This window comes from Hippopotamus amphibius, chromosome 3 (genome assembly GCF_030028045.1).
Source record: "Hippopotamus amphibius kiboko isolate mHipAmp2 chromosome 3, mHipAmp2.hap2, whole genome shotgun sequence".
Classification (NCBI taxonomy): domain Eukaryota; kingdom Metazoa; phylum Chordata; class Mammalia; order Artiodactyla; family Hippopotamidae; genus Hippopotamus; species Hippopotamus amphibius.
The window spans coordinates 107,545,518-107,557,988 of record NC_080188.1 but is presented as its reverse complement, the minus strand read 5'-3'; the positions used below and the strand labels follow the sequence as shown (position 1 = coordinate 107,557,988).

At 36.0% G+C, this 12,471-nt stretch overlaps 1 protein-coding gene across 1 annotated transcript; it reads left to right on the top strand.

Moving 5' to 3' along the window:
- Positions 1-10,153: 10,153 nt before the first annotated feature.
- LOC130850361 (olfactory receptor 140-like) lies at positions 10,154-11,080 on the top strand. Its single transcript, XM_057729850.1, has one exon. The coding sequence runs from the start codon at positions 10,154-10,156 to the stop codon at positions 11,078-11,080; it is 927 nt and encodes a 308-aa protein (XP_057585833.1).
- The last annotated feature ends 1,391 nt before the right edge of the window (positions 11,081-12,471 follow it).

Below are 12,471 nucleotides of genomic sequence, written 5' to 3'. Positions count from 1 at the left end.
AAAACTGAGAGACTCCTCCTTCTCTGGAGACTTCCCAGTGTGTGGTCAACTACGTTAAGGAACCAGATTTAATGTGTGAAGTGTGTTGTAAATGGAGGATATTGACTTTTTCTTTTCTTTTTATTTTTTCCTGTTAAAGGTAGAAAAAGAATGAAGGTTATAACCCCAAATATTTCTAAAATGAGAACATGTGTTTTGGGAATACCGATTGTTATTCGGTGAGAAAGAATTTAGTTCTTAGTGGGTCCCACCACTGACATACTAGAGGGATGATTGGGTGATTCCAATATAGTGCTTGTCAGTACCGTGTCCTTGTCATGAGCTAGCTGGCCAAAATATTTTGCTACCAACATCTATGTCCCAAGGTGAATCCCAGTTTTCTCCTTCCTCTCTGGGGAGCCTGTCCAATATCAGCAACCTGTCTGACTCAGGCTCCTTTCAGATTTCTATTTCTTCTTGGACTGTGTATGATTTTGTGTGTGACCTATAAGGAGTCCCTATTTCCTACAGCCCCCTGGCTCTCTAAAAAAAGATCCCCACTTTAGGAAAGGTCACCTCTGATGATACTAGCCATGGTAGAATTCTTCCTCTTATTTCTGTCACAGTACTCTATGTGTTGTCTTAGAAGCACTGAATAAGACCACAACTACTTTATTAAATTATCTCCTTTATTGCCAAATCTATTATAAGAATATAAGATCCATACAAGAAGAAACTTTCAGATGATTTTCCTCTATTTTATTAATTGCTGTGTACCCACCCACAGCATATTTTCTGTATTAAAACAGGTACCTTAAATCCAATTTAATGCTTGGATAAGTATTTAGTTATGATATCTGAACTGATGATAAATTTTTATATATTTGACCAAACACCAAGGCAGAATAAACTGAGTACTAAATAAAAAGAAAGAAAAAAGTTGCTATGGCAAGTGGGAAAATAAGTGATAAATTAATCTCCACTGGAAAAAAAATGATTGGACTGATAATTTGTTCTTGACTGGCAATAATCTGAAAATGGTTATAAAGCTGTATTTTTCTACCTCTGCCACATCTTTCTGACCTTAATCTATGATATGGTTTGTAGTATCTTTACAATGAGTTATACTTTTAAAATTTAGTGGAAAATCCCAGTGAATTTAATTAAACAAGAATCAGTCTAGAACATATTCCAATTTTAAGATTTAATGATAAATATGGTAAGGGATAAAGGGTCCAGTGAACTTCAGGTCTATTTCAAAAAAGATGATATCCTTTCAAGGACTGATATAATTTTTTCAGGAGGTTTTTTGTGAGTCTTAAAGCAATGCAAAAAGAAAGAAAGAAAGAAAGAAAGAAAGAAAGAAAGAAAGAAAGAAAGAAAGAAAGAAAGAAAGAAAGAAAGAAAGAAAAAGGAAGGAAGGAAGGAAGGAAGGAAGGAAGGAAGGAAGGAAGGAAGGAAGAGAGAGAGAGAGAAAGAAAGAAAAGAAAGAAAGAAAGAAAGAAAGAAAGAAAGAAAGAAAGAAAGAAAGAAAGAAAAAGAAAGAAAGGAAGGAAGGAAGGAAGGAAGGAAGGAAGGAAGGAAGGAAGGAAGGAAGGAAGGAAGGAAGGAAGGAGGGAAGGAAGGAAGGAAGAGAGAGAGAGAAAGAAAGAAAAGAAAGAAAGAAAGAAAGAAAGAAAGAAAGAAAGAAAGAAAGAGAAAGAAAGAAAGAAAGAGAAAGAAAGAAAGGAAAGAAAGAAAGAAAAGAAAGAAAGAAAGAAAGAAAGAAAGAAAGAAAGAAAGAAAGAAAGAAAGAAAGAAAGAAAGAAAGAAAAAGAAAGAAAGAAAAAGAAAGTAGAAAGAAAGAAAGAAAGAAACAGTGCAAGAATATCTCTCAAAATCTCAACTCAAATAGTCTTGGCCACATCAACATGATAGAATGGGACAAGCTAAACAATTGAAGGGTATTTTCTATTTTGAGGTTAGTGTGAGAAAAAGTTACTTGAGATGAATGAAAAATGTCTAGTTTCTATCTTCCTGTGGAAACACAGGATTTGCTGGTATTTCTGATAAATTATCCTAACATGGAAAACTTTTTTTTTATTTTTGTTCTGTTTTGTTTTTCCTGGGTGCTGGGGAATTTCTTTTAAATAATCTACAGTGCAAATAAAAACATTCTCTGAAAAATCAGAAGACTTCTTGCAGAAAATGGACAGACAGCTGAGTGAAATAAAGTATTTCTTCAAGAAATAATGCAGCCTTTCACCCTTTGTTGTCATACTAGATGAAAGAAGAATTCCAGGACTTTGTGAGTAACTTAGAAAGTCTTCCTTCAGATTGTGAACAAGCCTCCACAAGGTAAGACTCACAGTACATAGTGGGAACCACACTTCACAACTGTGTAACTTTCTTTATTATGTTAGAAATTAAATTATTCTGAAAGAAGTCAAACAGATGCCAATTCTAGCTTTATCCTTTAAAAATGTGTGACCTTGGGTAAACTAATGAGATGTTCTGAGCTTTAGTTTCTTCAAATAAAAATGGGAATACCCATTCTTGTTACCATAAATGTTAAATGTGATACATTAAACAGTGAGGGTGTGATTGGGATCCACTGTGGGAGTTTTGAGCAGTGGAGGGATATCATCAGAACAAGACAGAAATGAATCACATGGGCTGCTTCAGGAGAACAAGTGGTTAGAAGCCAGAATAGAAGTGGACATACATGAACAAGGCTGCTACGGTGACCAGCGAGGAAATGGGGTAGGGAAGGATCAAATCTCTGATACTCTTTGAAAGTAGAGACAACAGGAGTTGCTAAACTTATGAGTAAGTCATAGGAGATCAATAAGAGTGTGAAGAACACTGTGAGATTTATTGTCTGAGCAATGACATTGAAAATGGTACCATTTAATGAGATAGGGTACACCTTTTGTATTGCGGAAATTATAAATTTTGTGTTTTATGTATTAAATTGATATCCAATTCTAGATGTCCAAAATTGGAGATATTACATACAAAACTTTGAAAATAAGAGTAGAGGTCTGGCCTGGAGACCCAATGTTGGACAGCTTCAGTATTTATAGGTCAGGAAAGGGGGAACATTCAACTAAAGACCCTCAGAAAGATGACTCAGTGAATTCTGAGACAATCCAGGGCAGTGAGCTTAGAGTCATAGTTTGATATTTTCACTCTGAATATGTAAATTAGTTTGAGTGTCCCAGATATCACACCTTTTTGACTTTATAAATGGTGTGCCTTTTCATGGAATTCTCTTGCCACCTTTTCTTCTTTCACTTTTCCTTTAAAACTCAACTATAGCATTGAATTTTCTGGGCAAACCTCTCTGATTCCAGTTTGATATGTTGCTACACTGTGACCCTTAGCATTTGGTCAATGTTCTTGTAATAGCACTTTTTCCATTGGTCTGGAATTGTTTGATGAATTATGTGTCATGTCACTGAAGGTAGGGAACTATGACTTTTTTAACTTGGTCATCATAATGTCTGTGCCACATTGGACACAGACTGATATTTCATACACATTGTTTTAATTGAATGGATAAATAAAAAGATTAACTTTTAATGCATTTAAAATTACCCCCCTTGTTTTGTAGGTAAACTGCTTCTAATATGTGAACTCAGCTCCTATACAGAAGATGGAAACAAGGAAAAATGTAAATTATTTCTTCCCCTTGAACTCACACAGAATGAAAAGGAGCAGAAAATGCTTTAAGTTATGCTCTTGTTCTTTAATATTTTGACCCTGACAGGCAATCTGCTCACTGTCATGACTATAACTGTCAGTAAGACCCTGAACTCCCAATGTACTTCTTTCTTGCTAGCTTATCATTTTTAGATCTAATTTATTCCTTTTCTATTTCCCCCAGATTGATTTCAGACTTGATCTTTGAGGAAAATACTATATCCTCTGAATGTTGCATGACTCAGCTCTTTACAGGGCACTTTTTAGGTGGATCAGAGATCATCCTTCTGTTGGTGGTGGCCTATGACTGGTACATGGCCATCTGCAAGCCCTTGCGTTATTTAGTTATCATAAGGCAGTGGGTGTGTGTTGTGCTGCTGCTGGTGTGCTGTGTTGGAGGTTTTCTGCACTCAATAATTCAATTTAGCACTGTTTATGGGCTCCCATTCTGTGGCCCCAATGTCTCTGATCACTTTATGTGTGACAGGTATCCCTTATTGAAACTTGCCTGTACTGACATCTGTGTCATTGGTATCTTAGAGGTGGCCAATGGAGGACTGATGTGCACTATTTGTTTCTGCTTTTACTTGTCTCTTATGGAGACATCTTGCACTCTCTAAAGAACCTTAACTGGGAAGGGAGGCCCAACTGGCTTGGAGGGAAAGCCCTCCAGACGTGTGGTTCCCACATCACAGTGGTTGTCTGCTTCTTTGTTCCCTGCATTTTCATGTATGTGAGACTTGCTAGGACCTTCCCCATTGACAAATCATTGAGCAAATTTTATAAAGCCCTAACACCATGCTGAACCCATTAATCTACAGTCTAATAAATTCTGAGATGGTTAATGCTATGAAGAAGCCCTGAAGGAAAAAAAGGCAGGTCAAGTCAAATTTTAGTGCATTATCCATCATGAAGTTAGTAATTAGCATTAGGGCCAATCGCCTTGGAATGTAAAAGTCTTCATAAATTTGATTCAAAATTTCCATTTCTTTAAAGGAATAATGATAATTATAATTAAAGAATGAACTATATGTTCATTCTCTTAATAAATATTCCCTGCTAGAATGTAAAGTGTATAATGTCTGGTTTATCACTGCATCTAGAGAGGTAGAATGCATTTTCAGTGTGTAGTCATTTAATATGTAATAAATTAATTGAGACTTTTATAAAGTTACTAATTTTAAATTTATTTCTGCATTTACTTTTATTACCATCTCATTCTTTCTTCTTTTTTTTAATTATTTAATTTATTTATTTATTGGCTGCTTTGGGACTTCGTTGCTGTGCACAGGCCCTGTCTAGCTGTGGTGAGCAGGGCTACTCTTCACTGCGGTGCACGGGCTTCTCATTGCAGTGGCTTCTCTCGTTGCAGAGCATGGGCTCTAGGTGCACAGACTACAGTAGTTGTGGCATGTGGGATCAGTAGTTGTGGCTCGTGGGCTCCAGAGCACTGGCTCAGCTGTTATGGCACACGGGCTTAGCTGTTCTGAGGGATGTGGGATCTTCCTGGCCCAGGGATTGATCCCATGTCCCCTGCATTGGCAGGCAGACTCTTAACCACTGCTCCACCAGGGAGGCCCTCCTTTCTTTTGTTTTTAGTCATATACTCATCTTTTATCTTTATTCTGTTTATTGTCCTAGTTAAAATATTTAATAATGTATAAACTATCCTTTTTATTCAATTTCACTTGTCTAACATAAAATTTAGTGTAATACTTTAATTTTTAAATAAAAATTGAAAGTATGATGGTTAATAATAAATACTAAAAATAGAATGAACTGATATAGAATAAACTCCCTCCCCATCCCAAACCAGATCCTCCCAATCCTTCCAGATACATACACTATACTCTGTTGCTAAGATTCTTCAAGTAATAATATGCAAATACAAGGATATTTTATCTATGTGTTTGTGATTATGTTTCAGTGAACAAATTTGGCAGTTTACCGCTCAGCCTCCTGATGATCCTGGCTTTCCTAACAGTAGCAGCACTGCTGTCTCTGACAGTCTGACATTTCAGAGAAAAGTCTTTTTCTATGACTCTGGCAGAGATAACTGTTGGGTCTGAGTGTAGGTTGGAAAGTAATTTCCAGACACAAGGCATAAATTAAGGAAGATGGAGTTTATTAGAGAGAAGAGACGCTGTAAAGACAGCATACTGACCTTCAGGTAGCCAGGGAGAGCCAACCCACTTGTGGGCTCCCAGCCAGCTTTTATAACCCTAAGAGCAAGGAAATTCCTGCTGAGAGAATGGCATTAATTGATTAGTCAGTGCTCCATAAGGCAAAAGGTGTCATTAGGTGATAGACTGGGGTCCTATAGGGGAATATCTTCCCTAATATGGGGTCGGGTCATCTGCTAGCCCAAGTCATGAATCAAAGGTTGGTATGGGGGTCAAGTCAACTCTGGAATTAGGTTGCTGTAGGGGTCGGGTTAACTCCGAAATTTTGTCTTGTGACTTTGGTATATGACTCTGGTAAAGGTAATTGACACTAAATATTAGGTGGAAATGAAGATGCTATAGCACAGGGTAGGCAGGGAAGAATATTTTGTCTCTCAGGTGATGCACTTGGCTACTTCTTGCTACTCTTCTCCAATGGTTAGAGTAAAGGAGAAAATACAGGAGCCCTGCCCCATTTGATCTACAAATAGACAAATAAAATCTTAGACATTGAGAATTAGTTTTATTTGAGAGTACCTAATTCACTCTTTTTACTGTGCACACAAAGAATCTGAGACTAGGGAGGGAAGGGGTGTTTCTAAAATGGCACATTCTGATGCTGGCAGATCAAATACAAGAATTCAAACTTTCACTGTCTCTTGCATCTGCCATTGCACATATTTTTACTGCCCTCTAATATTGGAGTGTCCATTCAAACCAGGTTTATTCATGTGTTTTCAGTTTTCTTAAAGTCTTTTCCTTCATGACACATGCTGCTCATAGTGACCACATTCTCTGGAGCCAATCCAGAGTTATGTACAATTCACTTTTCTTCTTATCAAGGCAAGCATATTGGAATACAATGAGTGAGTGTTGATCTGTACAGCAATGTTTCTGAGTTGAATTAATTTAAATTTATTTACAAAATAATTTCAAATATAAATATTTATCTCTTTTCATAGATAATTGTAATGGTCCTTAGAGTTGGTGGCAGCCACTTTAGCTGAAAAACAGCAGTTTAAGATACGGATCCTGGTCCAGGATTTAGTGGCCTGGTTTCTTATTTCCCCTTGGCAAATGGTGTTATTATTCCCTGTCTTATATTTCCTTGTTATAAATTGTGACTATTATTGCCTATTTTTCCCATCCCATATGGATATTGCACAATTAACTTTAAATGACTGAAATAAGAGAATTCCTTGTCTCTGAGTGTAATTGAATAATGGAATAACTTTCATCATTATCATGTTAATCTAATTCCAGAATTGGCTCAAGAAACAACTACTTTGAAGAAGTACTGTAGACTCCACCTGGTGTGAAGGGCCAGTGCTGTAACAGGATTCATAATTATCAATTAATGTAAGTCTGAAAACAATATTTAAAAATTATGATTTGTATAAATGGTAGGTCAATTAAAAGATCAAATTCTTATAATAAAAACTTAAATATCAGATAGTTACCTAAGTAAATGTTTGATTTATACAATAGTACATATTGACTTCAAAAAAAAACTCAAATATTATTAAATACCTAATTTCATAAGCAATCAACCTTTTTTTCTGTCATAGGTTTTTGCTGCATGTAGACTCAAAGAGGACTTAAAAATGAAAGATGAGTGCTATAAAAGTTCTCCCCTATTGTTCAGTTAAATTATGTGAAATAATTGTGTTGTTGGCAAGGTTTGCTAATGATGGTGAAATACCCTCGAGGGCCTATTAGCCTCAGCTAAGAAACTACATGGAATTTGCCTGCAAACAGGATATGTGGTAGTACTTTTAAGGCTTATTCAAATGTACCATTTATAAATAAACAAGGATACTTATTGTAGCTGAGCTAGTTGGCATGTTGAAATCTTACAACTTTACTTCTCTCTTGGTGAACTAACAGTTGCCTGTGAGCTAGTCATCTGGTCATGGCCCTATGTCAGAAAAGTTCACAGGTAAGGTTTTTGGTTTTTTTGTTTTTTGTTTTTTTCCCTAGGAAATCACATAATCAGAGACTCTCAGGTTTAAATTGCTCTTACAAATCATATAATCATGACTCAACCACACCCATCTGACATTTATGTCCCTTTTTCAGAATCCAAAACATCAAGAAAGATAGACTCAAATGCACTACTATCAATTTAGAAGTAAAAATGTTTCGGGTTTTTATTTCTTATTGATAGATATTTAAAAGTTATGATAATAATAAATTAGAATTAAATTAGGCACAATAATTATACAATTCAAATTTGCATCCAAAATTTTCTACACTTTATACTACAACTTAAGAATGTTCCAATGATATTGCACATTTTTTAAAAACATGGCTGTAAAAAACTACACATTAATCAAAGAAATGCACTATATTTTAATTATTCATTTCTCCATTGTTGAACATTCCTGTTGTTTCTAAATTTTCCGCAGCTGTTAATGATTGTGTAGAACAAAATTGTAAATAATAATTTTTCTCCATTAAAAATATTTTCCATTCGGGTATATTCCTAGAGAGTGTGTTTGAGCCAAAAAAATGAAAAAGTAATTTCCATTTCTTCATAGTTAAAAACACTTAATGACATCTGACTCTTCCTTCATGTACACTATACCCTTTTCTAATCTGTTGGGGGATTGCATCACAAAATAAGGAAATGCAATGAAGGTACTGCACTTTGTTTTCACAAAACTAGAATATTTGAATCTTGGATAATTAAAATATAAAGCTCTTTATCCATTTATGTTTGAAAAGAAACATTTTTTTGCAGAATATATTTTGTTATACTTCTGTTTTCTGTTGTCTTTTCTTTGGGAAATTTATGTTCGCCAAATTTTTCACTCTATTCATAATATTCCTGTTACTATGAATGATGGATGATGGCTGCTATGGGAAGATGGGAGAAGAAGCCACGAGAATGCATGTAGCAGAAACATGAGGGGGAAGTTCATTCTACCATGGATGAGCTGCTGCTGTTTGGTAATAAAATTTTAGGGACTTGAGAGCATTTAACAGGGACAGGTTTTATGACTTTATGTGAACATATATAAATTAATATACACAGTGTCCAATAAATATTTCTTGAACAAGTTAACTTGTAAAAGGTACTTATCATAAGTAAACTATTTTATATGTGCTGATGTTAGTGTACACATGTATATATGTGTAGTACATTATCTCTCCATTTTGCCTGACAATCTATTTCTCTCTCTTCTACTCATTAAACTTTTATTTTTAGAACTTTGAAAATAAGGATTTCTTTGCTTAAAAGATGTTGTGTACTGAACACCCATGCAAGAATTTTTTATCTGAATCTACAGAGAATGTAAATTTACTGAATATTACTATGTTAAATTGTATGTGGACCAGAATTTTGAAAAAAAAATCAAATAATGAACACACTAATTATCCTAAAATTAAAATGACCCAGAACATACTATTTCCTTGAGGCAATTAAATATTTTCATATTTTCCTCATACAATGTGTCAGAAAGTATTAAACTGAAGTGGACCTTCATTCAAATATTTATTTATGTTTCTAATGAAGTAGAGAGTGATGATAAACACAGCAGGAGAAAAAGAGAACTTGAATTCCTCCTAGGTTCATGGTCTAGGAAAGCCATCATATTCTTACTCATGGCAAATAGCAATTCACAAAGCATTTACTCATCATCTAATAGGTTTCAGACACTGCAGACATCATGCCAGGTAGTATGATAAGTGAGGAAACAAGGCTGAATAGCTTATGTGTTCTGGTTGGTAGCAGGTGGAGTATGTCATCAATGAAATGTATATTTCCCTAAACTCCCTGCTTGTGATAGATGTTAGTTGATGGTGTCTTTCTGGTGTTTTTCTTTCCACAGTTAGAGCTGATGGTTGATATGTAAACTCTAATGGAAGAGGGAATAATTCTTACCTCTTTGAAGCAACTGTAAACTTACAAGGTACATCTGAGAATTATACTTTGTATCCTCACAGACACAGAGGAGGGCTCAGAAGTGTGGGGCACTGAAATGACTTTGGAGAGTCAAATGGAGTCCAAACCAGAATAAGAATCCAGATCTGATGTAGGTAGCCCAGTGTTTTCTCAGAAAATTACACTTCAAACATTGCCCTATGGATGTTTTACAGGTGACAGATACTAGTTATCTGAAGAGATGAAGATCATCATGGAAAAAAAAGAAAGACTTGAAACAAGTACTGGGGCAAAAGTGACAAGGACTTGCTCCCCAGTTACAGTGACTGAACAATATTTTTTTCTCAGAAATTTAGACCATAAGCCTTTCAAGATTAACTGGTATCATTCTTTATTGCTTTGTAGGTAATTTAGGCTCCAGGAAGGTATTACTCCCTAAATGAATGTCCTCAGGCCTCCCAACAATGTGACTGAATTTATTCTCTTGGGACTCACACAGAACCCACACTTGCAGGAAATACTCATCATTGTCTTTCTGTTCATTTTCCTATTTACTGTGCTGGCCAATCTGCTCATTGTCATGACCATCTCCCTCAGCCCCACACTTTCTTCTCCCATGTACTTCTTCCTCACTCACTTGTCCTTCATAGATGCCTCCTTGACCTCTGTCACCACCCCTAAATTAATCATTGACCTGCTGTACCACAGGAAAACTATCTCTTGGGGTGGCTGCCTGACGCAGACCTTTTTGGAGCACTTGCTGGGAGGATCAGAGATCACTGTCCTCATTGTCATGGCCTATGACCGCTATGTGGCCATCTGCAAGCCTCTGCACTACACGACCATCATGCGACAGGGGCTCTGCCAGCTCCTGGTGGTGGTGGCCTGGATCGGGGGGATCCTACATGCCACTCTGCAGATTCTTTTCTCAGTGGACTTGATATTCTATGGTCCCAATGTCATTGACCACTTCATGTGTGATTTCTTCTCACTGTTGGAACTTGCCTGCAGCGACACTTACATGCTTGGAATGGTGGTGGCAGCTAATGCTGGGGGCATGTGCTTACTCATTTTTTTCATGCTACTTATCTCCTACATAGTCATCCTGAGCTCCCTGAAATCCCATGGCTCTGAAGGACGACGCAAAGCCCTCTCTACATGTGGCTCCCACGTCACAGTAGTGGTGCTCTTTTTTGGTCCCTGTATATTCACATACATGCGTCCTGTGACCACTTACCCTGTGGACAAGTTGGTGGCTTTGTTCTATACAATCCTCACCCCCATGTTAAACCCTATCATTTACACAGTGAGAAACACAGAGGCAAAAAATGCCATGAGGAGTTTATTGACGAGGAGAGTTACTTAGGCTGTTCACGCTGCCAAGACGGTGATGGTTTGTATACACAGGGGGATTGTGCCTGTTGTAAAGTGTGAAAGGAAACAAACAAATTTTCCTCATCATTGACAGAAAATTAAAAATAAGGCCCAGAAACTAACATTTGTTGGAATTTAATCTTGGCTAGGCATTTTTTAGGCATTTTAATAACTTTAATGCATTTTGCCAAGGTTTCAATGTTCATGTTCATAGATTCAGAATAGACAATGGAAAGAATAACTATAAACCCACATTTTGATGATTATAGAGCACATTTTTCTCCAGGCTTCCTGTGACTTTCGCGAAATCTTATATATATTACTTGGATGAAGCTGGGGTTTCCATAGGACCTTGATCTCAATGTTCACAAATGAATTTCTTCTATATTAGCTTAGCCTGTAGTAAAGCAAACAAGGGATAGAAATTCTTAGGTAAATACATGGGAAAAGGACAGTTGACTGAAGGAATAGTAGCTGATTTTTTTTTCTGAACTATGAATTTACCAAAACCAAAAGGGTACACCCACTAAAGGAGCAAAGAGTTTTTCACAAACTATCTCTAATTCTATTCTTAAAAGAAAAAATTTCAGAAATTTTGGAATTACTCTAAATTTGGACTGTTTTTTTTTTAATATCCCTATAGCTCACAGTTATTCTTGAATATTAAGGAAATGTCTTCATTTTTCATATCAGGACTTGAGGAACCACTTGAACCAAGGGTATGCATGTTTCACAGATCTAAACAAAAAATGCATATGGTTAGGTTCTAAAGCTATCACTCTGTAGGTCAGCTACATATATTTACATCAAATTAACACATTATTATTGTTAGTGATATTCACCTCAGTTGGTCTATCCACATGCTAAACTGGTAGTTCCATTATCATTATCATCATTTTACAGAAAAGCAAATTGAAGCCAAGAGAGGTTTACTAATTTACTTGACTCACATCATACCTGCTTCCCTTATACAGTATGCCAGGAACTATTGCACTGGAATGCAGCCCCCTTTCAAAAATTTCAGCTTCAAATTTCCAACCCAGGTCATTAAAAGTCAATCTTACTCTCTTTCAAATGAAACACGGTTGTTTGTGGCATGTTTAGGTGTATAAGTAAGAAAAACACCTGCCATCGATGATTCACTTTGCTCTTGGAGTAGGTGGTGGCAAATTTGTTGTAGCCTTGTCTCACATGCAGAAATATATTTCAGCAGAACAAATTTATTCCTTTTTTCAAAATTAAGTTTATGCGACTTCACTTTTACAAAAGACCAACATTAGTATGGTAATGGTAACCTGTAATTGAAAGAATTTCAAATAGAATATATATATATTTGAGATTCATATATACATATATATATATGAATTTCTTTGCTGTATACTT

Excerpts from the sequence above, each read along its gene's own strand:
- LOC130850361 (XM_057729850.1), top strand. The coding sequence starts at position 10,154 with ATGAATGTCCTCAGGCCTCCCAACAATGTGACTGAATTTATTCTCTTG.